A 27,126-nucleotide genomic window follows, 5' to 3' on the forward strand; every position below is an offset into this window, starting at 1 on the left:
ATATATGTTTTTAGATTATCTGAACAATATTTCCCTAAAGGAAAAAAACAAACAAAAAATTCTAATTATAGAAAAAGGTATGGTCAGCCTTTTTCCCAAATGAGATTTGTCAAAAACTGAGTATGTGAAAATCAAACTGAGGTTTAAACTTGATTTGCATGCATTTTAGAACAAAATTCTTTAAATAGAAATTAAAATTTATAATTTATATAAATTTAAATTAGAAATCTGCATAGCCAATTTCTAGGGTAACACTTAGCTCCTTTTGCTGTGATATGGACATCAGAATTAAAATAAAGCAACCCCCCCCCCCGGCCCGGGCAGGCCCTGTCTTTTCACGGGCCCTGTGTGTTCCTATGTGGCTGGTGTGGTTTTGTGTGACTTTCTGGGATCTTGCTCCCATACACTGCAGGGATGAACAAGGAGAGACAGAGTCTTCTGACAGTTAATGTGAAGGATTGACCTGACTCCTTGTTTGAGAACAAATATTAACTTGAGCATACCTGAGTTTATATTATAGTATTTCTACTAAATATTTTATTAGTATACTAAGTACTAAATATAGTATATTTAAAGACTTTATTTGAAAATAATATTTTCATTTTCCTTTATATATTTATAAACATAGATGTCAAAAATATCAAGGATCCAATCTTGCTCTCTAGCTGAAATCTAGGAGGTTTACCAAGCAGTAAAAACTTGCAGGAAAACAGGGTTCTCTTGGTTTCATTGTATCCTCTTTACTTCCTTGTGCTTTAAATAGTCAGAAGCAGAAGTACCTTCAATTATCAAGAAAATACTTGCTTGCTTTTTTGGGGTTCATCAACCTACAGATGGAAGAGGAAAAGAGAAAAACTGAAAATCTAGATGATGCAGAGTGCATATGCTTCAGAGCAAACAAAAAAGTCAGTATGGACAGTCTGGGAACGAAACATAGAAGCAGGGAAATAAAAGTGTAGGGCAAAAGCTAGAATGACTTCAGCATTGTTTGCTGCAAGGAGGACTAATGAAGATCCTCTACAACTCTGAAAACACTGTAAAAACATTGTGATTTTATAGATAAGGTAGAAGCTTCTAGCTTTACCACTGCATGTGGTGAAACTTCTAATAGCTTTAAACAACCGCCTTTCAATTCTCAGTTTGTTCTTTTGTGTCTTAATTCTGCCCCAGCATCCTTTCCCCTCATCTGGCAGCTGCCTGCCTGCCCAGCCCCGTGGGCACAGTCCCCTCACTGGCCTTTGCTGCCCGCCCTGCCCTTAGCCTGGGGTGGGAAGCCCAGCAAACACCTGCAGACTCCCTGATGCTGCTGGGCTCTTTCTGCTCACTAGTCGGGCCAGAAGTAGTGGCTGCTGGGGTGTAATCCAGCACAGCCGTGTTTGCAGGTTGGTTTTGGATCTGGCCTTGTGAATATCTTCTGTAACTCATTGCTGCATCAATACTGTAGATCAAAACGTGAAGGGACTTTTAGCCAGTGATTCTAAATTGCTTGTTAGCCAATACAGGCTAAGAGTTTTTTAACACTGATCCCTCTTCTGCGGTGTTACCAGCTGTGGTTTTCATCGTTCATCTGAGTAGATTTCAAATTATTTTGTGTGTGTTCATGTTTTCATGCATATAGAAGGTTTTTGGCCATAGAGACAGATCTATTGTGAGAGCCATCATTCTGGACGGGTAGTGTGTTTCCAACTCCTGTGTATAGTTTTGGTTTTTGTTGTTGTGTTTTTTGGTTGGTTGGTTGATTTGGTTTGGGGGTTGGGGGGGGGTTGGTATTCAGGTGTTGTTTTTTTTCAAAAAGTATAAGGGACTTTTAAAATCTTGAATAAAATATAATGGCATAAAAATCCTTTTGTTCATGTAAATTATGCAAGAGGTATGTCACAAGCTGTGATGTCATTATCTCTACTGCCATTTTCTTTGCGTTCTGTTGTAAATATTCATTTCCCATGCACCTGCATTGAAGCATCAGTTGTAGAGTAAATTGAATAGACCTAAAAGTGCTGTCCGTAAGTAGAGGCCCATGTGTGTGTATGCAGTGGCTGTGAGGTAAAGGCATTGTAATCTTGCATGATTTAAGTGAGGCTGCTCTTGCTGCTGCCTCGGGAAATCTCAGTGATGGGCAGTGTAGAAGGTAGCGTCCCTGTTCTGTGGCACTGACATTTAGCATTCGAATGCAATGTGACAGCTACAAGCTTTAGGGGGTAAAATTTTAAATTATGACTGAACACCTATATAATATTAAATATGTACATAACCTCCATGTCTAAAATCAGGTAGTCCCAGTTGTCTGTAATGATATTTTTACTTTTCTCCTGTTGCTGTGGTAGGCAAGTCTCTGCCTGTTGAGAGTTGAGAAGAGTTTTCTCTCCTTTAGTTTACAGAGTTGAGTTCAGTCCGTGTGTGTTGCCTCTGTACTTCAGGAAGGAACACTTTAATGAATCGTGTTTGCGATGTAATCAAATCCTCCTGTTGGGAAAACAGCCTGGCAGCCGCTTCGATGTCGTATCAGAGACCAGGTCCGTGCTTTCATGTGGACCTAGTCCAGTGTTTTCTGCCCTCGAGCGTTGTGCTGACCCAGGACCACCTCCTGGCTGGCAAACGCACTGAAACAACTGCCAGCATGGTGGGGGAAAACACGAGGAAATACCATAACTAGAGTCTTAAACCTAGTAAGACTCTATCTAAAGGCATGCAGAAGGAATTTGCGTTACCAGCAGAAGGAGAAAATCTCATGTGAACACTTTGGGTTTCTAGTTTTCTAAAAGGATCTAGATGAAAGGTTGTGCAGTGCATTTTCAAGGCCTCCAGGCAATTACTTAGATATCAGAGTAAAGCTTATAATTGAGGTATGGGGAGGATGAAGCAACAGAGTTAAGAACAAATTCAGTTATAACATGATATGATTGCGTAATAATCCTTTTGCATGAAATTAAATAGTAATAAGTATAGTCAAGCCACGTATTATTTGTATATTCATGCTTTTAATTGTAATGTCATTTTTCTGTTGCCACATATTTACCAGTTCTCTTGCTAAGGATGAGTTTGAATAACTAATTGAGTTTATATAGCTTTCTATAAGAAAATGCAAATTTGTCATCTGATGTTTGTAACTTGCCAGAATGCTTCTTTTCCTTTAGGGAATATTTTACTTTGATTCTTAATCATATCAAAACCATTGCAAACAGCTAAGCACAAGGTGTCCTTGGAAAATCAGAATTTTTTTTTATAACAGTTTTCCCCATGAAGCTAGGCAACAAGAAGAGAATTTTTTTTTTTTAAATGACAGTGAATGCACTAAAGCTTGATCTTGATAAGTCCCTTAGCAAAACTCTTATCAGTAGTTTGGGAAACTTTTTTTGAACTCTGCTCTTAAACTCTGCTACTCTTCTTGGAAGTTATGAGCTCTGTAACCCTTTAAATGACAGTTGAATGGGTACAGAGAAGGAGAAATCTCTCATGCATAAAGTTGGTCCTGTCAAAACACATACATACTTATGGAGAAAAATGTCTTAAGTTATTGTTGCCCCTCCTGTAAACTGGGCAAGCCAGGTGTCGCTTCGTTAATTTGTTTTCTGTATGAGCACTCAACAGAATTACTTTTTGATAAAAATCATGTCATTGATACTGAGCTGAACTGTTAGGCGAGATCTGGACACTTGTTTGTCAAAACTGATCTGCACTAAATGCACAAAAGTCCTTTTTGTGGAAGTGAAATTGTACTTGTCAGGAGTAAATGGGTGTTGCTTCGCTGCCCTGTATGCTCAAGCGCAGGGGGCTCATGCTCCTCAGCCCTCTGCTCCAGAAATGGACTTCACTGAATCTTTGCTGAGTGTAAAGCATTTGTAGAAAACTCTCTTCTGAAGAAGAAATGAAATTGCTTTTCCTCTGTTCCTCAAACAGTTCCTCAATGATCCTCAAACATTTTCAGCCTTAATTTCCAAACACTTGAGTGTGTCAACAGTAAAGACTTAGTTTGCAAATGGCCGTGACATGGTGATGAGGAGGAGGAAGCACCCTGCATACAAGAAAAGGCTATCCCTGTTAGCTGTACGCAGTACAGTGTTTTACCATATACTTGCAGCACTGTGCTGGATTATACACACCAGAAGCACCCCCCCCCCCCCCCCCCCCCCAATACATAAGTTCAGATTGCTTTCAAAGTTGAACTTAGAAACTTTATTGTTTGAGTGAGAACTAAAGCTGGCAGCCCAGCTTCTAAAATCTATGGGTGAACTATGCTAAGGTCTACTTATTTAAATGCTTTTCTTGGGAGATGAAATCAGTTAAGATGTTTGCTTTAGAGGGATGGGAACTGACTAGTATGTTTTAACAAGCTGGAGCTTTACAGTTTATTGTTTTAAATCGTGGTTTGATATAAGCTTAAATTATTGCCTTGGACTTGATTGACATTTGGCTACAAATGCCAGAAGAAAGAAGATCTTGGCTTGGCTGAGTTGTTCAGGAGGCTGAGGATCGAGGGAGCTATTAAAATATTTCATTTTGACTGTGATCATCTCACTGTATGGACAATCCTGCTGTGTACAGGGACTCCAAGAACATCAGTTTAAATAGAAGAAAGATTTCCTTTGCGTTAGTCGTGGTGGTTCTTGAGATGCTACACAACAGTGTGTCGTGCATCCAGACTGAATGGAAAAAAACCCCACATTAATATGCCACATTGTTCAATATACATTAGACAAGTAGATCTTGGGTGCATAGTGTGAGGCTGAATTACAGCAGGAACTTATTCAGCATGGTTGCTTTCTGCTCATGCTTTCTGCTAATGACATTAAACGCCATTTGGTCTTAGCTGGGTACATCTGGATTAACGTCACACGCGTTCTCTTGTTACAGGAGCAGCTTACTGCCAGTTCATGGACATGTTGTTCCCAGGGTGCATTAGCTTGAAGAAAGTAAAGTTTCAAGCAAAGCTGGAGCATGAATACATTCACAACTTCAAACTTCTGCAAGCATCATTTAAAAGAATGAATGTGGATAAGGTAGGCATTCTGTATTTTGTATTTCAGTCACTATAAGTTTCAAAAGTTGTATGAACTGAGTGAAGTCATAAATAAGGGAAACAATCTTCAAAATACTTAAAGTCCACTTTTTTCAACTTTTGGACTGAGAACTGGAGTACAAGGTGGTATGTGAAGACATTCTTCTTGACCTTTCATTATCTGAAAAGGGTATTTAGACATGAAGAAAGAAATTTGGCATGCTTCATTTAGGTACAAAGTGGAAAATTGAGTCCATGTGTCTGCTGAGGAATTGTGCAGCCTTACTCGTTATATCGTAATATCAGAGATCCTTTTGATAAAATACCATGTGTTGGAAATTCCTTACCATCAGAGACCTTAATTTAGATACAATAAAATTACTGGTGACCTGAATTTCCAACCAAATAACTTGGAAATTGCTGTTCTTACAAGCATTCCATGTTTCCTTGTCCAAAATGGCGTTAAGGAATTTAAAGTATTCAAGACCTGGAATAATTTATCCAATTATTGATAGATTGGCCGTCACATGTGATCTTGTAAAGTTAAGACACGGAGGCTCTTAAAAATGGCTTGTTCAGCCATAAATACCGGTTTATGTTTGAATGTATGAGTTGACGGGCCGCCTATATAAACTATTGTGTTGATAAAAATGAATAATGAAAGTTATGTTGTCATACTTTTAGTTTTACACAGAGGTACCTACCTGTATATCCTTTTAAGGTTCTGCTCTGGCTTTAGTGTTTGCCTTATTCTGAAATTTAAACAGTCTTAATAGAGAGTCCTGTAAGAGTTTTTTAAGGCACTGGAAAAACTAACGTTTTGAAAACAAAACTAATTGTTTCAAAACTAATTGTTTTTGAAAACTGAAATGTTGGGATGCTTATATTTACAGTGCACTTGTTGGTGAAACATTGGAAAGCCTGATAAAAGTTAAAATTGCTCACTTTCTCTATGGGGAGCAAACTTGCTATGCTTTCTCAGTGCAGAATTAAGATACAAAAGGAACACACCTGAAAGGACAGGCAAAATGCTACATTAATCCTTGTAGGAGTATCATAGCTTATAATAGCTGCCATGGTTGCTTAACCTTGAAGAAGAATGAAAATTGGAATGATTTTAGGTACCTTTTCCTGCTGAAAATTGAATGCGCTCAGGAGGCAGTAGATCCATTTAACTTGGCTCTTTAATTGGCTGCATGAATCAAGCAAGGCGGGGCAGCCCTCCTTCTGCAGCATTACCGTCCTAGTCCCTGTCTGCCCACAGCCCCGGGAAGGTTCAGCCTCCTGCAGAGCAATTGCTGAACCACTCTCCTTACACTAATATTGGCCCAAGGCACCTTTTGGAAGCTTCATTTCTGTGAAAAAAAAATTGCAAGATATGGATATGGAGACATCTTCATAGCTTTCTTTGTTTTACTTACTTTATAGTCATTTTAGTCAACTTCTGCATGTCCACGAACTGTTCTATGTATAGCTATCTATGGAATGGAAAAAAAAATTACAAGGTTAAAACCTCAGGGCTAGTTCATATGATGAACATGTACTACCAAAATGTAGGTTGGTTTGAACTTCAGCACATCTTGGAAAAGCTGTTGGTTTTTTTTTGTAGTTCAAACAGTAGGATGGAGAGTGAGAACTCCCATCTGGACCTTTGAAGAACTGTTCATTTTTAGTATGCCCAACTGTAGCATGTCCATTAAAAAACAGAAATCCCTAGTTAGTTGACTATAGCGTTACTCTCAGAACAGCTTCATTCATCATGGCTGTCACTGCAATAAGAAAGGAGTAACTCTGTGGAGAGCAGTATGAATGCCTGCATACACCCACTGTACAGCCACTTCAAAGGCTGGGTCTTTGTTTTATTTCAGTTTATTTCTTATGAAGAGCACTTCCAAATCTACCATAATTTCCTTTTGTTTAGGAAGAAACAATGGAAAGGAATATATGCTGTTTAAATAAGTGTTATATGTAGTTTTCATATTAAAAATGGCAATGGTATATTGGAACCTTTATTCTACCTTTCAGGTAATTCCCGTGGAAAAAACTGGTCAAAGGGCGTTTCCAAGACAACTTAGATTTCATTCAGTGGTTTAAGAAGTTCTTTGATGCTAACTATGATGGGAAGGAGTATGATCCTGTGGAAGCTCGACAAGGCCAAAGACGCTCTTCCCCCACCAGACCCCGGTGAACAAATCTTCAACCTGCCCAAAAGTCTCACCATGCAAACTCTCCCACTGCAGGTACTTTGCATCTTCAAGAGTCCCATTTCTGTCTCTGAAGATGATTATAAACTGTGTCCCATTTATGTAAATACTACTTTAAAATTCTTTCCTCGTGCACGAGGGTCATTCTTTTTGCTTTGTCATAGCCTTGGCATCTGAGACGGCAGAAGTTACTTCTGTGACGGGCTCTAGTTTGGCCCAGCCCTATCAGGAGTAGGGTCTCCCCCACTGAACCCGTGGTGCAAATGATGTGGATTCTAGGATGTCTGATGGTGGAGACAAAGGCATTTACCTTCTTGTGGTGTGTGTGAGTGTATTCAAGATATTAAATGAAGTGTGTTTTTTCTCTCACACCTCCATCCTACCCGGGAATTGCTAGCACAAGCTTCTTCTTCTTTATTAATTTTTATGGTGAGTGAAATGCTTCAAATCTTAAGGGCTGACAGAAGGAAGAAATGATTTGTGTTTTTATATGTGCTTCTTGTTCAGGTATGTAGTCCTCTTAAGTGAGCAACATACACATATTGCTCTTTCTCAAGATACCTCTGTCTCCTAACTTTTTTATTTTGTGTTTATACTGAGTTTTGGCTAGGATAGAGTTAATTTTCTTCATAGGAGATTGTACAGCGAATATGAACATACAGTGCTATGTTTTGGATTTGTGACAAAAACAGTGTTGATGACACAAGGATGTGTTAGTTACTGCTGAGCAGTGCTTACACAGAGTCAAAGCCTTCTTATTTTCTCAGACGCCTGCTGGTGAGTGATGCTGGGGGTATGCAAGAAGTGGGAAGGGGACACCAGCTGGGATGGCTGACCCCAGTTAACCAAAGGGAGTACCATACCGTATGATGTTGTGGTCTGCAATAAACTAGGGAGAAGAAGGAGAAAGGGGGGAATGTTTGAAGGACAGCACTTGTCTTCCCAAGTAACCATTATGGGTGATGGAGCCTGGCTTTCCTGGAGATGGCTGAACACCTGCCTGCCAATGGGAATAGTGACTTAATTCCTTATCTTGCTTGGCATGTGTGTGTGCCTTTTGATTTCCCTGTTAAACTGTCTTTATCTCAACACATGAGTTTTCTTGCTTTTGCCCTTCTGATTCTCTCTCCCATTCCCACCAGGGACAGGAGTGAGCGAGTGGCTGGGTGGGCTCAGCTGCCAGCTGGGGTTAAAACGTGACAGTGCTTCTGGAACAGGCCAAAGGACTAAGTCTTATCTTTGGTGTTTATGTAATATGGGCATGACTGGTCACTAAGCAGATGCCATTTTTTGATAACTGAGAGTTAAGTGAACTAGAGAGCAGCTAAGATTTATTTTTTTTTAAAGTTAAAAAAATCACTAAACAAGCGCTACTGGAGTTAGTTGCCTGTATATAGGTTGTGCATACAGAAACACACATGCACGCACGCTTAATTTCTTTATTGTTCTGTCCTGGGTTTACTTATTCATGCTAACCCAGTCCTCAAATACGATTAATTTTCCATTGGCTTAATTCTGTGACCTGTCCTCTCTTGGGCCCTGATATGTACCAGTGCTGGCAAAGGAAAGGGGTGGGGATGGGGCACCCTCTGGTTTAGACTGGCTTATGCTCTGGAATCATACCGAGATTTCAGCGTTCTGCTCTGATCGTTTCTGACGACAGTGGGCATACTTGGCCAGCTGCCTTCAGCTCATTAGTCCTTTCCAGGAAATTGAGCACCTAATCGCAGGCCAGTGCCTGCTCTTGGGCTTTTAAAGCTTGTTTACATCTTTGTTTTGCACCATCTCATATCTAAATTTCGAGTTTCAGGGCGTGGTGCACTATAATTTCCCATTATGATGTCTTGCAACTCCCTTTGAAAACAAAAAAAAAACAAACCCTAAGTGCTAATGTCATGGTGTTATCCAATTGAGAAATTGGAAAAGACACTTTTATTAAATACGGACTTCACCATGCTTGTTAATTCTTTTTCAGATCGTCTCTGTACCAAAGTCACAAATACGTCACCTAAATTAAAGTTGTGGAGGTGACAATCCTAGAGAAATAGAACAGGTACTGGAGTGGAACCAGCCAGCTGATATAGAGGATAATGCAGTGATCTCATGTCGTGTTGCTGGTTGTATGAAGCACGTGTCCCATGCCGCCTCAGCCCTTGCATGGAATAGGGCAACTGAGATATAATGTCGTGCTCTTTGGTAAGATTCTGTGGCTGTGGAAGTTGGCTTTTTCATGGCAAGCTTCCTGCGTTATTGACTTAAATATTGTCAACAAGTATGACAGGCAGGACGCTAGTTTAACTTTCGTTGAGCTGGGGAGGGGCATGTAGACCTTACATGACGCTAGGTGAAATAAGAGTTGTAGCTTGTATTGCTGCCTGCGTTTTAGAACAAGACCATTTCGTTTAGCTGTCATTCTTAGATTTATTCAATTTCTGGGTGAGCACATTTTCATTCCACTGATGTATTGTGCCTTTCACCTTACACATCATGTAGCCTGATTGCTTGAAAGGAAGAGAGCCCTTACTGGGTGCCTGTTGATAGAGGACACTCTGGGAGGAGAGCTGTATGCGTCTGCAAGCTTGTGTGTGCCTCATCTCCAGCTGTTTGGAGTAAATTAGGATCATGTGGAAGCGAGAGTCCTGGGTAGTTGGGGAATTACTGTGACAGATGTGCTTCTGTACCTCTGTTATGCATGTGTGTGTGTCTGTGCATGCTCATGCACACTTAACTGGAAATGAAGGAGTATTCAGTACAGTTGTTATAAGAACATAATGTGCGCATATGAGTAAACAAGCACAGGTCAAGGCAAAAAAGATAAGGTCTCCTGAGTTCTCCTGCAGCAGGTTAAGAATTCCTCACCCCATCTGGAGCTTCATCTTCCTTGATGATACAAGCTCAAAGAGGGAATATATGCATATGAGTAAGTACTACATCAGGTGGTATAGTTTAGAACTGGTGTCTGATTTTTCTGTTGATTATTTTGTTATTCTGCTTTTCTGGGTCTTCGGCGAAGTAGCTGAGGTTTTGGGCACGGCTGCACTTCCACTGACTTTGTTGTGGGAGCAGTAACCATTGTGGGCTGCTTAATGCAATAACCTCTTACAGCAATGCAGCAAGGATTTGCCAGCATCTGTAGCAGTTTGCCACAGTAGCTTGCCTCTTTTTTTGTACTTTTTTTAATGTAATTTTAATTTGTGTGATTGCTCTACATTAACACTGAAGCTTTGAAATCTTAGTACTGCCTTGTTTCAGTTCATTAATGAAACAAAAAGAAGCAATAGTGAGAGAAAGTAAAGAACCTGGAAGATCTTTCAACATAATCCAAAAGTTTTTAAACAGTGTGCAGTGGACATACCTGCATGTATGCATCTGTTGTTTAGTGTCAGGAGCAAGCAGACGTACGGGTACTTATTCATACTGTATTTTTGGTTTTGGCAGACTTAAATATGCCTATTCTAACTGATCAAATATATACATTTTCTAAAGGAATATTTATTTACCTACTAGTGATGTCACATGCATTTCAGATGCATATGATCAGCAATCAGATGATTCCTGTTGTTCCACAGAATAACTCTTCCAGTGCTCTTTGCCAGTTTTGTTTTTGAGTGATTTAGGAGGTGCGATCTCTTTAATTATTCATAACTGCTTTATAACACTGTATTTTCAGAGGTAGACTAGGATATGTCTTTCAATTAACAAAATGTGGTCAAATCCCTAGGGAACTTGTTCTGGAAGCTCACCAAAAAAGGTACTGGCCATTGGTATTTTAATCTGGCACTAAAGCTTGACAAGACCCGTGGTATCATGTAGCTGCTTTCCATACCTAGACATGGCTATTTACCTATATGTCTGCAAATGCAGAGTGTGGTCTCTATTTAATTTTTTAAAGCTTTTGCTTTTAAAACAACCCAAACCTCGAGAAATCTGAAAATGTACTGGTTTTTGTGTTAATCGGGGAGCAGGCCAGCAGCCATGGCCCCATCCCTTCCAAAGGCAATCTGACCGAGGAGTCAGCGCAGGTCAAGGATAATGCAGCTCGGAAATGGAAGCGTAAATAGGTCCCTACAACTAATCTGCTGTGCCACCCTCACATTGCCTTGTCCCTTCTTTAAGAGACAGAGCCGATTTGTTGCCGAGCTGACAGCAGTATGGTGGGTGGATGGGCTTTGGGAATACATGCAAAGGCTGTTTCTAGAAAGGATAGGAGCAGCAAGGATTTGCCAGGTAAATGCAGCTCCCAGCTCTGGGCACGAGTATATTTTTCATCCTTGAAGGAGTGGAGCCCACAGCACAGACCATCGCTGCCGGCTCCCTGCCAGCAGCACCACAGCTGCTTTTAGATAGAGCACCATCTGCCAGCCCTGAGCGCCTTCCCATCTCCTACAGCCTCTGCTCTGCTCTAATGCGGTGGTAAACAGCCTACAGATGTGTAGTCAAAATCATAGTAAGGGATTAAAATATTAGGGCACTGTTGTGCGTGCCAGTTCTAATGCTCCCTGTGGAAAATAGCAGAAAAAGCTTCTATGATCAAATGGAAGAGGGTGATCAGATTGTCAGGATTTTAGCTTAGCGTCTTATGTAAGTATTCCTGTATGTCACACGAATCCATGGAGCACCGCTTTGTGTATGGGTGTGGGGTGTCAAAAACACACAGGTAAAAGACAACTTAATAAAATTATTTACATGTAAGCTAAAATGCAAGAGGACCTTCGATCTGAAGGCTGTTAGACATTTTAGTTTGAACTATTCAGTGAGAGCAGGATGACTAAAGCAGAGCTGGAAAATACTGGAGGATCACATGAGGGCTAAAAATACTCACGCTATGACAGGGAAAATAACCAGGGCAGAATGAACTGTTTGTGCACGAAGCTTTATATATAATGTGCATGCTGTCAAAGAGGCAATTATGCAACAAAAATACTGGTTTTCTTTAGGGAAATGGTATATCCTACTGTGGCAGATGTGCTGTAAATTAATTTTGAGGGATAAAAATACTCAACAAAACCAGTCTTTATTTTAGCAGCTAGTGACACGATTAGGACTCCTGGGGGACTAGAAAACTCCTCCTAACACTTTTTTTCTTTGCTTTCCACCAAACGTGCCACCTTTTTCCTCAGATGGCAGGCGGTTGGTGTTGGCGATGGCAACCTCTGCTCGAGGTGGTGCTGTGCTCCAGAACGACACGGTAGAGCTGGGGATGAGAAGAGCCACGGGGCGACAAACTGAAAATGCTTTTGTGCCCGGTTCATATGAGGCCAAAGAATTGTACTGGCCGCTGGGAACAGCGTGTGCAGTGACAGTGCTGGCCCGGGAGGTGAAGAGGAAAGTGGCTCAGCCCTAATGCAGGCACACCTCCTCTCCAGCATGAGGAGTGGTCAATTTTTAAACCCACTGAGTCTGAGAATTTAGACCACGAAACAGCGCTCCTTGCAGGGCAGGAGCCAGGGCCCTTTTTCTAGAAGAAGACTCTGTTTGAAAAACAGTAGTGAAAATTGCTGTCTTAATTTTCAGTGTATTGTGGGTATGGTTTGAATGTCTGCATTGCTCAGACGTTTGCATAATCTTTTTCATTTCAATATGCATTAATTTGTTGTTTGGTGTTTGTGTTTTTTTTAATATTCCTTTGGGACTGCTTTCTCCTTATAGCTAAGCAGACAGTTGAATTTTAGAGAATGCGGGTTTTTAAGAACATTTCAAATTTTAAGTTGCATTCTTCTTTTAAGTCTCTGTGGAATGTTTTCATCCATCGAAGATGAATGCTTGCACGCTTAAGATGTTTCTAGACAAATAGAGGTTTCAGTTGAGAAAATTAATGAGTTCCATTAAAATATTGTTTATTTTAAATCTAAAGAAAAGTCTTTGGTTTATGATGGGGAAAAGGCTGTGGTTAGTTCCCATCCATGAAATCTCCTTCTACTGAAGTCATGCCATAAACAAAAATATTTCATTTAATAAGTAGACTGCATTCTATGTTCTTGCTTGGATTGCTCTGTTGAAATTTGTAAAGGTGCTTCAGTTTCAAGTATTTGTACACACTTCTCTGTCAGCTGTCTGGCCTCAATGATCAACGTAGAGCTCATCAGACTGTACTGTAGCCAGCAGCAGTGGAGGTATGGAGAGCTGAGGGGACAGAGGTGTCCTGCCACCCAGGGGAAGTTAGTACCACAAGATAATTAGACGGCTGCACCGCAGCATGTTGGAAATGATGAAAGTGGAGTCAGGCTTTATCTGAGATCATTTCATTCCATTAAGCATCATTTGTCATCACTTATGCCATTAAGCATCCCTACATTGAGCAGTTTCTTGCATCTCAGGGTAGCTGCAACAGTAAGTGTGTGTGCATATTAATTCATCTACTGTTCTCACTCATTTGTTTTCAGTGGGTGGAGAGTTTTTCTGTAGCTCATGAAGAAATTGCTAGCTCTGTGGCCTCTTGGTGGAGTTGGTTTTTCTTCTGTGGCATGAGTCAGGAATATTCGTTTTATGAAATCCTTTAATTTGACTGAAGATAGACTGCGAGTGATTCCCAAATTCCACTGAAGCAGTGATCGTGTGGGCTCAGCAAGTCTGGTGCTTGCTCAGGGCTTCCATTGCTCTCCACACTGTCCTCATGGCACGTCCACACTGTATTCATGCACATGTCTTCTTGGAATTTTACATAAATATTTAACGGCATACTAATTACTCATGTAGCTTCAAGGAAGATTTCTTTCTAAGCATTAAATAGGTCTCTCGTCTGCAAGACTGCACTTGTGATGTGAAGTGACTTGGAATTCGCAGCCTGGCTTTGTTGTGCCCAAACCTGCACAGTTCCAACATCCACTGTTTTAATTGCAGAAGTGTGCATCTGTTATGAAACTTATGTCTATAGCAAAAAGAATAGTGAAGCTGAAATGAAACTGGAGGGGGGCTATATCTAATTATGATGGACTGACTAGTAGTTGTTTCTGAAGCACCATAGATAGAAAACTATAATGCATTTCAAAGCTGCTTCATCTAACTTATTTCAGTACAAGAACAAAATAATTTGTCTTTCAACTGTGAATTTATCTTCCCATCTCTGCTCATGTTGTATGGGCAGGTACAAAAAGTTATCCAGGTGCTAATTGAAGGAGCTGTGATACTGTTCTAAAAACTTTAACTGGACCCTGCATTGACCTAAAATCAGAGCCTGCTGTAATGGAAGTTCTCAGAACAGTGGAGGTGGGAAGGCACCTCTGAGATCACCCAGTCCAACCCCTCTGCTCAAAGCAGGGTCACCTAGAGCCAGTTGCCCAGGACTGTATCCAGTTGGATTTTGGGTATCTCCAAGGATACTCTCTAGCCTCTCTGGACAACTTGTTCCAAAAATTGATCACCCTCAGAGTGATCATGTTTTTTCTTATGTTTAAATGGAATTTCTTGTGTTTCAATTTGTGACTGCTGCCTTTTGTCCTTTGTCTGATGACCAATTAAAAAAGCCTGTCTCCATCTTCTTTGCATCTTTCCTTCAGGTATGGATAAGATCCACTGGAATCTTCTCTTGTCCAGGCTGAACAGTCCCAGCTCTCTCAGCCTTTCTTTATGTATGAGATGGTCCAGTCCCTCAATCATTTTTGTGGCCCTTTGTTGGACTCTTTCCAGTATGCCCATGTCCCTTTTGCACTGAGGAGCCCTGAACTGGACACAGCACTCCAGATGTGGCCTCACCAGTGCTGAGTAGAGGGAGAGGCTCACCTTCCTCAACCTGCTGGCAATGCTTTTCCCAATGCAGCCCAGAAGGCTGTTGGCCTTCCTTGCTGTGACGGTGCATTGCTCGCTCATGCTCAACTTGATGTCTATCAGGACTCTTATGTCCTTTTCTGCCACACCACTTCCTGGACAGTTGACTTCCAGCATGTTCTGGGCCATGAGGCTGCTTCTCTCAGGGGGCAGGGCTCTACACTTCTTTTTGATCATCGACAGTAAGCTTGAAATGTAGTTGGTAATGGCTAACATTTATGGCACCGACTACGATGCAGTTCTCTCAGTAGTCAGTGAAAGAGCTGGTTATCGGATATTTTTATGTCAAATATTTGTATAAAACTTTGTGCTTTCTCAGAATACACAAATGGGTTATGTATAAATATTTTCATAGAAGATAGGATGCTGAACAGAATTTAAACTGTTTGGGTTATATAGCCCCTCTGAGCAATGCATTAGGAGTTATTCCAAACTTGCACTAATTGACTGCAAAGTCATTGTGGTGCTCAATGGCAAAGTCATTAAGTCTATCAAGATCTTTCATCTCCATTTAGATATCTGACTGTCTCAAGTACTTTGCACTACCCTACCAACCAGCATCCTTTAATTCTTTTATGAAATTAGGCTTCTATTAGAAATGGGGGGCTTACCTCTCAGCTGATTCTGAAACTGATGTTTCATAATAAATGTACAGTAACACTTTTTTTTCTCCAGAAAATTTTAAATTAGAAATCCCTAGGCATCCTCTCTTGCAATTAAGTTCTATCCAGCTGTCGCTAATACAGTCTGAAATGCTCAGGTTATTTAGCTGTTTTTTTATCTGCATTGATGAAATTGGAATATTGTGTCATTTAAGAGCTGATTCTGAGCAGTGGAGCAAAAGTCGATTTCTTTTGATATGTCTGGACTTTTTAAAGCTTAGCAACACTTTGCTGTAGAAATTCAAAAGGCTTTGTTGTTTTCAAAGGAGGGCAGAATATAGTGTGGTGTATTGATGCTATCCAGCCCTCTCTGTCTGCAGACAGTGGTGATGTGAACTTGCTTGGCACGCTCCAGGAGGGCACCTCAGCTGCAAATTAGAGAGAATACCTGGGGATTAAATGTTTGTGCTTGCTCTGTCCTTAACTCTCTCTGCAGGTTAAAAAGAAGTGTGTGCTTAATGATTTGGCTTTCTGTGATCAGTATCCCAATCTACAAAGAACTAGTGCGCTTCACAGGGCTGTTGAGCGTGAGAGGGAGTGATATGCCGTGGCTGCACAACGTGCCTTGCTTGGGTCTTGCTCCATGGACCCCCAGGAGAAATGACAAAGAGCTGTAGGCCAGGGGAGCCTGCCCTAGAAAAGCTGAGCAGCTGCTCCTGAGAAGCAGGAGAGAGAAAGTCTAGTGCTGCCTTCAAGTAGGAGGAGGGTTGTTGGTAGAGGGGTAAGCTACATCAGCCAGCCAAGGTTTCACATCTGAAGGTCCACAGCTTATTTTATAGCCTTTAATTTTCAACTGATAGCCTGAAATACATCTTTCAGGTGTAGCATACAGTAAGAAATGAATGTTGATGCCTTAGTTTAGCATACATATGTATTATTTTACGTATGGTATACGTAACTGTTGCAGTTGCATATAATACAAGTATTCATTAAATAACTTGAGGCCCAACTAGAATAGTCAGTGATTATTTTTATGCATGTGTTTATCTTGCATATTTTGACACCAGTTTTCTTCTGTTTATCTGCTAATTCAAATAAAATTATTTTCCTGCCTTTGAGACCATCTTAACAGTCCTGCTCATAAGCAGATGATTTTCAGTTAGTCAAAATATGCACTGAACCTGGAAGCGTATGATGAAGGCAGAATGATAAGGTTTTTGAAACTGCCTAAAGAAAGAAATAGTAGCAAAAATCTTGTCATTTTTAATGTTTTTCCACAAATTATTTATTCTTTCCTGATCTAAGTATGATATGAAAAGAAGTTTAGTTTCAGGCAAGTACACAACATTGAGTTTTCCTAGCTCTATCTAGTCTGTGCACTGTACTTGAAATCTGCTAGAGATGAGTTTGTGTATATAATTATGAGGATTTAGGCATGGAAATTATTGGACTGGAGTCACCAGTTTAAAAAGAAAAAAAAACCACCACATTTTTTTCCCTCTTATCTGCCTTATTTTAAGGAGCATAGAAAAGAAGTGTGGACATCTTGCACAGAAATGCTTACAACTGAATTATCAAGTTGTTTATTTATGTTCTGTTGGCATTAGGTGACCCATTTAATCCAGAGTTATCCTTAGAGGCAGGAGAAGATGCTTGTTATGGAGAGGCCTGTGACTCAATCAGAAAAGTCTAAGCTAGCTGATTAAATAACCCGTTGCTGCTCTCCTTTCCCATCGCTCTTCAGCTCCTCCATGGGACCACTTTACACAGTTCTAGGTCAGTGAGACCGTGTGAGCCCCACGGTTTGGTCATATGAGCAGCCTCGCAAGTCATCTTTCTCCCCCTCCTGCCCCTTTCCCTTGCGATTTCTTCCTGGTAACACCTTTGTAAAACACTGGATTTTACAACAAATTGCTTTATTAAAGTGGTATCTGGCACTGGGGATACGTTGTGGAAATGACAATTTAGAACAATTTGCAGCCAGACATAAATCTTATGGGAGGAGCAGCTGGCAAGGTGTGGGGTGGAAGGTGGTTGCTGAGAAAGCTGGGGCAGATCCCTCCAGAAGCGATGACTACAGGCTCAGAGCTCAGCTGGGAGCTGGGTTCTTGTTGGATTTGGGCTTACTCCTGCATCCTGTGCAACCCAGGCTCCAGACTTGGTGGCATTTGATGGAGGATGGTGACCATGGAGCTCACCAGCATGTCTGGACAACTGCATTTTGCTCTTTGTAAGAAAGTGATAAATGTGGGTGCTCGCAAAGCAGGACTTCAGATTCACATGCCTGCTTAATAAATCAAATAAAATAGATAGGAGAGAGGGCTGAGTTTCTGTTCTGTCGTCTTAACCCAAGCCATTTTTGTACCAGATGTATGTCCACTGCATCTGAAATTTATGCCTAGTGAGAAGGAATAAGGAGAAGGCTCTGAGTCAGAGTACGATGCCCGTGGGAGCTGAGGCAAGGTGGACGGCAGGGAGCCAGGTACTCGTGTACTAGGGCTGAGCGACTAAATCAAAGAGCCAGCGACAAGGAGAGGAAAGATGGAGAGGCAGAGCAGGGTGTGAGGAGCTGGCTGCGAGATTTGAGATTCGTATGAAGGCACTGCAAGCCCTTGGGCGTTTGTGTGCCACAGGCGTTGTGAAAAAGAGCACCTGTGCGCACTCGTTACTTGCCGGTTTTGCTGGTAAAGATGTTGCTCCGTATTCTGGCAGGTTTGTGGTGCAAGTAATTAAAACAAATAGCAAAACCTGAGCAGATCAAAACTCATCTCTCATCTCTTGGTCGCTATGGCAACTGTGAGTTCACTGATGGATTCGATTCTGCTGTCTGAATTCCAATGCCCTTGTCTCAGGGATGGTTTACATTTAAAAATGAGGAAGCTGCAGTTTAGCTGAGTTTGTCAAGTCCGTCTTTCTCCAGGGGAATTGAAGATAGATAGGTACACTAAATATTGGGCTGGGGGAATGATCTGTTAACGGCCTGTTTTTAAAAGCTGAAAGCTGCTGACAGCTAAGGGAACTTTATACTCTTAGTTTGATGTTCGTTTATTTTAGTTGCAGAATTCCTTCACTCTCAGTAGTAAACTCAAGGTAAAACTGCTAGGAAATGTGGTTTTTCCTTTCCCAAGGTATAGCAGCACTGGAACTTCCTCTACTGTCACCTTGAAGTAAGAGAGAGAATGGCTGGCTGTAAAACATATACTTTTGTTTCAGTATGAGGTTAATAGGAATGTATTTATCATGGAGCTAAATCTTTATTATGTATTTATTGTATTTTTCAGGTGCTGCTAAATCTAGTCCGGCTTCTAAACCGGGATCAACACCTTCTCGCCCATCTTCAGCAAAAAAAGCTGCACCGAGCAGCTCAGCATCCAAATCAGATAAAGATTTGGAAACTCAAGTCATACAGCTCAGCGAACAGGTAAATTTGCTTTATGCATAAAATTAGATGCATTCATTGTCACAGGCAGGCATGAAATCTAATATTGCTCTCTGTTGAATGATGCTCTCCAGAATTGTGAAGGGACAAAAGATTGAAATAGCTCAGCTGGGAAGAAAAGTGATTTATTGTTAAAAATAACATCTGACAGAGGTGACTGGTGTTTGCCAGTATTTCTAAAAGGTGATCTTAGAAATGACAGGTAAGTCTTGCTGAAGTGTGATAATTTTATTGGATTTTGAAATGTATCTTTATTTCACTTGGATAGGAAAAATCTCAGTAGTGTCTTTGCTCTTGTATATTACAAATTTGAAATAAATCATTTTAATGTGTCATTGTGGAGAAAACAACCCTGCTTGTAATAACAAGGTGTTAGAGATTTGCAGCTGATTTGAGACTAGCTCATTGCACTCTGCTTTCTGGAAGGAAGGCGTTAAGAAGGTAATATGTCTTTTTCAGTTAAAAAATGATCTACCTTTGTGAGAATACTTAGTTGTATTATAAATAATATTCTGCAATATAATTTAAAAGTTTCAGAATTTCTTTAATGTTAGGAATGTAAGGGCTTAATTTTCATTTATGCTATGAAGCTTTACATCGCTCTGTCTTTCGTGAACATGCAAGAGTGTCTGCACTGAACATGAATAAATATCCGCATCTGGCTCAAGACTGTGCTGTCAAAATGGTGTAAATGCCACTGGTATAAATGAGGCATGATTCCTCTATTTGTCCTGGATGAGGGAAAATGGAAAGGAAAAACCTCTTGTTTTAGAGTCTGAGCTGCCTGACAGCTAAATTCCAGAAGAAGTCGTTATTCTGGATCAAGTATAATTTTCCACAATTTAAGGGCATTTCAGTTTCAGACTTTCATTGACCTGAACAACAAAGACTTCATTTTGCTGGGACGCTGTATGTAAATTCTTGGTTACTGTTATGTACTTCAGGTGATGGATGGATAGCCACATCCCAGGCATGATGTACTGCAGATTCCGTGTATAGCTCTGAGCAGCAGAGAGCACAACAGGGTCCATTAGCCTTCCAAATGGGCTTTGATTGTTGCTGAAACAGAAAAGTTTTTAAATGTTACACAAGGAATGGATGTATATATTTTTTATGGAATTTTTTTTTAAATCAATGTAAGTGTAGAATTCAAACATTAGCTTAATGCAACTTAAACCATGACATCTGTACTCAGAAGTCAGAATGTGTTCGCTTCAGCAGGAAGAGTTGGTTGGGATCTGAGCAACATAAAAATATTTGATCTTTACTAAAATAGGCAGTCACTATCACATCCACTGCTAATGTATTCCTAGCACGTTCCATGTGTGAAAACCTTAAGCTTTACATACAAATAACCCTGAGGGAAAACTGGTTATTTCCCCCATCACCAAAGAGAAGAAATTTTGAGGCTTTGGAAAGCTGGTGTTTTAATAGCTAGTTTTTAAGAGACCTCTTTTAGCTAGAATGGTCTGGAAGACTTTTTTTTTAATGCTGGCAGCATTTGGTATTTCATTTCCCACTAATGGTTACTTGTGCACCCTGCGCATATAACACAAGCCAAGAAACCTATGTTTCAAGCAGTTATGAGCCAGGTTTTTCTGAACCCCAGTCTAAACATGCTGGAAGAATCAAATTGCCCAGTTTTTACCACTCTCTAGCAACCAGAGAGATGAGGGCAGCAGCCACTTTTAGCCCTTTGTTGTCTTGGTTATGAGAAAGAAATGTTGAATGGTGTCTGTGGATATCAAATTCCTATGTAGCTGTAACAGATGTGGGTTTTTTCAGCCCTTTCATGGATGGCAGCTAAGGGAGATGGAAACATCTGAACTTCCATGCAATTTGTAGAGGAAAATTTAAGTAGTGGGGCTGTCCATATACTATATTTTACCACAGGGTTGCTTAATGAGCTATTTGCAATAATCGTAAGCCATCTATAACATTTGCTAGTTTAATGGCTCCCAACAATCTTGAAGTTTCTCTTGAAATGGTCTTAGCTATTGCCTTGGTCTGTGCTAGTAAATTAAACACTTCCAAGGAATGTCACTGTGCCCTGGACCTTAATTACCCATAGCATTAAAATGCTAAAGTGATCCCTGCTGTCTTTTTGATCTGTGCCAGCTATTACTCTTCCAAAGAGTTGAGTGCAGTTGAGGAGACAACACAGACCAGGGACCGTTACATATGGAGAAGGGACATATGGTGAACGGTCTCAGGAGCTGTTAACTATATGCTGGTATACACATAGTTTCTGAAAACAGCACCATCTTGGCTGCATGTCTACAATGTGTACTTAATCTCCAGCTTAGCTCTGCAGTCCTGTGAGTACTCATACTACCAATAAGTACTGTCAGAGAAAAGACCAGTTAGTAGAACCGTTGCCTTTGCACCCGTTAACTCGATTGCAGAGGGGTACTTCTGGTCCAGAAACAGAGCGTGGGAGTTAACGTGCACTGTTCCTCAAAAAGGATTCAGGATTAACCTTTTGACGTGCAAACAGAAAGAAAAAGTAACCTGTGGATGTACTAATTACCTGAAGAAAATAAATTAATGCATCACAGACAAGTAGCTGATATGTAACTGACGAAAAGTGTATCTGGTTTGGTTGTAACAGTGTTCACTGTATACTGTAGCTAATTAACTGTGCGCATATATGCATAGTTTAATGATTCTGTTCTTAAAACAGAGTGGATGTATAGAAAGAAGACAGGAGAATGCCTTCATAATAAATAGGTCAGAAGGGGAGACAGTCTGAGCTAATAGCTGCCAGTGTTTCAGCTGAGGTGCACTGTTTTCCCAAACTCTAGCAAGGACAGAGCAAGAGCTCTGGAAGCAGTTACGTTCTTGTTCTGTCTGGATGCAGGTGCTGCTCTCAAGGAATATGCTGCTGCAGATCCAGAAGACACCTCTTAAATGTGAGGTCTTCATCTATAGACCAAAATATTGTAAACTCTTGTTCCATTTTGCTATTCCTACTTTGATGAATAAATAGTTAATTTTAAGGTGATTGGTTGTTGTATCAATCATAGATTCAAACTGTCAAGGGAGGGTTTGGGTGCTACACTCAGGCAGCTGTTCACAAATGGGTTAGTACGTGAATGAGATGCACTGAGGTCCTGCCCTGGTAACAGGTCAGTTCTGCTGTCTGACACCTCCGAGAGTGCAACAAAAGGTCAGAAAAAGGCTTTGCTAGCTCAGCAGTTATGGAAAAATGAACTGATAGGATTTAGTAGGCTGTCAAAGCATTGTTTGAACTCTGCTGGTATTTTTACTAGTGAAGGAAATGAATTAGCTTGCAGTAGAACTGGCAACACAGAACTTTCTATTAAATTGTATCACTTCACTGAAATGTAGTCTGATGCAATTTAATTTGTTTAGCATGTTTTATTTAGAAAGTCATTTGTATAATTGCAGGCCTTAAAATGTGGATGCTAATTTGGCTGTGATTTGGATGTGATTGGGTCAGTGTGTTTACTGGAGGAAGCTTCATCTGTGATTTTATCTCTGTTGGTTGTTACACTGCTGTCCTCCAAATTTGAGAGCCACTTACACGTTATCCTGATTGTGTCTACTGTCATTGGACAGTAGTTTATCTGTTGTGCTCCCACAAAATTGTTCTTTTTAAAAGATATATATATATGCGTATAAAAATATATTGCAACATCTGTCATGATTTATATGAAGCCTAATCATTAACAGCTATGTTGCCCATAAATGACTTGCAGCAGTCCAGCTGATGAAATTGAGGCTGACAGTATAGTTGGAAGACTCTTGTGAACAAGGTTGCAAGGAGAAAGATACTTGGCATTTGAGAGATTTTGTTGATAGAAACAGCACATCAGTCAGAGCAGAAAGTCCGTGGTGCAGCTGGTCACTGCATCAGAGTGCTGAAACACAGGTCTCTAACAGTGTGGTGAGTGGAGATGCAGAAAAGGAGAGTTGAAAAAACAGCACAGCAGTCCTCACGTTTGCAACTAGAGGATCTTTTAATTTCCTAACTAGACCATTTCCCTTTGTGAGCTTTTCTGCTAGATCTATGTATTTTTAGGCAAGGAGATATTGCATGTTTCCCAACAACTACACTTAAATCCAGGCAAAATAATGCAAGTACTGAGCAGAAAGTTTTATTTGTTACCATTACATGACACTTCTGGCAGATTCGTTAGGAGACATGTCTTAAGTAGCCCTGATTCCTGAACTGCTGCTTTGGGTTTCCACATAAAAGAGCACTGAGAAAAATGACCCTCAAGAATCAAGGTTAAGATGTATCCAAGAGGCGTAGTGGAGGAGCCTGATTTACTATTTATTGTGTAAGATTCAGTCTAGCACTTCAGGAAAAAAAAAAAAAAGGTGGAGTACATTTTAAGCTATAAATTGAATATATATTTAAGATTTTTAGCATGCATAATTTTACACTGAGTTGTTTTGTCTGTAGTGCACCTCACAACTGATGCATCACGTCTTGGTTTATATGCAGGTACATTCATTAAACTTGCACTTGAAGGCGTGGAGAAGGAAAGGGATTTCTACTTTGGCAAATTAAGGGAGATTGAACTTCTCTGCCAAGAACACGGGGCAGAGAATAATGACCTTGTCAATCGGCTAATGGAAGTCCTTTATGCTTCAGAAGAACATGTAAGTTCAAGCTTAATGTCTTTTATTTAGACAAAACAGCTTAATTTTGTAAAAATTTACTGGCACGTTATTGGGTCATGTCCTATGTTTGGGTCAGCAGAACTGTAGCAGCTAGGATTTCCATGCCTCCTCCCCCAAAAAGAAGTTTGCATTTGCAAACAACAGACTTTTCAGCTTGGGGAAGGGATTCAGGAGGCTGGTTGCTTTTCGCTGCTTCGGTGTAGGTTTTGTATTGTAGGTTTGCTGAAGTTGATCTGAAAGGGGAGGGTGTGTGTCACAACTTTAAATTGTTTTCATATGTTTCTGAGCCTTGGTTTTGTTTTCTTGTCCTCCGCCTTTCTGCATAAAGTCTTTTCTTCATGTTCTTTAATGTGTTGAAAATCACAGAAATTCTGACAGAGGTGCTGCTCAATGTCTACAGCTGTGAACCCTCTCTAGCCCATGTGGCAGTGTCGTAATATATACAGTGCAGGTTGCCAAATACATAATTATATCTGCAGAGATAATGCTCTTTAGCTTTTTTTTTATCCTGTTGCTACAGGCAAAATTCTTCCTTGTGCAAACCCAATAATCCTCTATTACCAAAATTTCAGAAATGTATTGTCTGCAAGACTAAGCAAGAGTCTCATTGCATCTTAGACTTAGCGCTGTAGACACTGAACAAAGCAAGAAGCTGCAAAGGGTGCTGGTTAAATTCCTCGGATACATTCAGGGATAACGATTTGGTGGAGATTTAGCTGAACTACTCCCATTCATGTTAACTAAATCCCCGCATGCACTGTACTGATGATTGACCCTTCAGTCTCCAGCGAACGATGGCGTTAGTTCTGGAGTGTCTAAGCATCAGCTTAATCTCTCAGCAGCACTGTGGTGCTGTAGGCTGTCTTAGAGCTGTTCCCGGGAAGCTGTTGCAGCAGTAGTCAGCTGACTTAAAATTTTATATCAAAAGTAGTGCCAAAGCAACTCCTAACTCACGTGCTTTTCTAAAAAGACTAGTAAAGCGTAATGAAAGTTAGGTGCAAGAGGGACACAAGCTTGCTGCTGATGGAGGCCGCTGCTCAGATGAGAAGTGACAGGGAAAGAGGATTTGTTCAATGGTGCGAGGCGAGTGCTACAGAGGAAAAGGAGGAGGAAACCATTATTTTCACAGGAATAAACAATAAGACAAATTTGCCAGGCACGTGATAACAGGCTAAAAGAATTACATCTATATAGCAGTCAGAGAAAATGTCTTCTGGATTCAAGAACAGTGATTTATTCATAAAGCAAAGCCAGAAAAATCCCTCTTCTCCCCATACCCCTACCACATCTGTCTGTTGGCTTAAATAGCAAGTGATTCCCCGCCAAGGAATGCATTTGTTGCTTTTCTTCCGGCAGTTTTCCTTGCTGGCAGAACACATTACAAAACGCCCTACTTCAGTCCACATCTCAGTGTTTCATCTGCTTCCCCTCTCCAAGCCTTTTTCTGTTGAAAGCATCATCCGTGCCTGCCCATGAGCTACATACGACGACTGTGCTTTTATCTAAAACGTGTTTGTGGTTGGAGACCGGGTATGTCACTTCAACAGGAGCGCGCTGCGAGAAGAATACAGAGGCCGTTCCCCATGCAATTTTTTGGTACCTTTTTAATGAGAGTTGATCTCTTCATCTTCTAGGGTGTGTTTTCTCCTCAGCTTAGCAGATGGACTGTAATTTGCTGAGGAAAGACTCCAGTGCATTAGCACTAAACCAAAGACTGTGGTTTCCTTGCTGATGCAGATCCTGCCTAGTTTTTGGTTTTAGACTTTGCCGTCTCATTGCCCTGCTTTGCCCTTCAGTTCTGTTTTTTCTCTCTGCAATGAATTTGTCCCAAGGTAAATTCTTCATCTCTTGGCATTTTCCAGGTTCATCCCTTGGTAACAGCAATTTGGGTTTCCCAATCCCCAGACAGGAAAAAGACCCAATTCCCAAACCACAGGCAACTCGAGCATTCCTAGTTTCTTGCTAATGTTTCATTGTAAATCCAGCTTAGATTTTTTTTTTTAATCTCTGTTTCAGAGTGTCTCAAGTATACAGAGGCAAAATGGAAGAAGAGTATTACATTAATTTTCAGGATTTGTGACATTTATAAATGATACTGTGGCCATGAGGCTTTGCTTCAGGAAGGCCATGCGCAGTGATGCAGCTCACACATACTGCACAAGTGATCCCTGACCAAAGCCTTGTGCTTGAATAATGTGGCTAACTTAAATTTGTTTTCAGTTCATATTTCTGTAACTGTTTGATAGCAATTTCGAAATCTTCCTTCATAGCTGTAATTTGACAGACATCTGCTGTATTTGACATGGCATAGAGATCGTGCTATTTTTCATACCAACTGTTCTTATTCAGAAGGGACAAGTCTACCTTTACACTTAATTTTTTGTTACACTTAATCCTGCTGAAAGAAAAAATAACAAAAAAGATCTGGACAGCACTTTTAAGTGGTCACATCTCCCACTAGCTCATAGGTGTCCCATGAGCATTGTAGGCTGTCAGGTGAATTCTGTGTAGAACAATTAGAATGCAAGTATAGAGTTTAGTCCCTATAAAAAGCATTCTTCAGAGGTCTGATTATTGTAGTATTGCACTGAAGATTTTTTACCAGATTCATGGCATCGAAGAGATTTTTATTAGGTTCATGTCATTGGAGGTGTGCGTAAATTATTTTTTAGAATTCCAAGTCACAGTGTAGTTTCAACCATATCACTTCATAAGCTTCTGTTTTGTTTAATTCAATAAGGGCTACATTTTTAAGACTGACTTTTTCTCTTTTTTTTTTCTCTTTTTTTTTTTTGTTTTGGTCTTGATTTTGGTGAGGTTTTGAGTCTTTACAGAACAAATATCAATCCCTTTGGGTTCCTTCTTTTTAGAGGCTCCCTTTTCATTTCCCTGTTACAGTTCTGTTTTAAACCTCAGCATTATGTCTCTGCTTATGCAAGAGGGATGTATCTGTCATTTAACATTTGGCTGATCAGCCTGTAATCCTTTGTAATTTTTAATTACAAATTGCTCATTTGTAATCCTGCTTCTGCGTCAAAAACATCAAAGTTGACAGAGAATGGTGTTAAAAAAAGGATACATGTGGGTGATGGGGAGAAGTGGCCCCTGTCACTCATGCTTGGCTGCTGTAGACAGCATTGAGACCTCAGATAGTATGTGAAGCATTTAGTCATAGGGTCTTACAGTAGGAGAGGTTCAGACTGATGAAGCAGAAGAGGCTACGTGTCTAGTTATGGAACCCAGAGCTGTGTAGGTCTTTGCATAAAGCAAAAATGAGGGAAAGCTTTTGCTTAGGCTGTTCTGGTTCAGTTCATGCAGAAGTTGGGTGGATTGTTGCCGTTTGATCTATCGGTTGCTCAGCCCGTTTCCAAAGCAATTGCTCTAAATGCAGTTGGTTTTGTATCTTTCTGCCCTAGCAGCTACTACATCTGCTGCTGGTTTTGGAAAAGGCACCCACCCCCCCAGCAT

At 40.5% G+C, this 27,126-nt stretch overlaps 1 protein-coding gene across 1 annotated transcript in view; it reads left to right on the forward strand.

Annotated features, from left to right (window-relative positions):
* MAPRE2 (microtubule associated protein RP/EB family member 2) overlaps positions 1-27,126 on the forward strand; it is a 94,653-nt gene that overhangs the window by 64,259 nt on the left and 3,268 nt on the right. Inside the window, 6 exon segments of the mRNA XM_086609267.1 lie at positions 4,852-5,008; positions 7,022-7,154; positions 7,156-7,201; positions 7,204-7,236; positions 18,848-18,997; positions 23,489-23,637. Of these exon segments, the coding sequence (XP_086465393.1) occupies positions 4,852-5,008; positions 7,022-7,154; positions 7,156-7,201; positions 7,204-7,236; positions 18,848-18,997; positions 23,489-23,637 (668 nt within the window).

This window comes from Tauraco erythrolophus, chromosome 3 (genome assembly GCF_009769465.1).
Source record: "Tauraco erythrolophus isolate bTauEry1 chromosome 3, bTauEry1.pri, whole genome shotgun sequence".
Classification (NCBI taxonomy): domain Eukaryota; kingdom Metazoa; phylum Chordata; class Aves; order Musophagiformes; family Musophagidae; genus Tauraco; species Tauraco erythrolophus.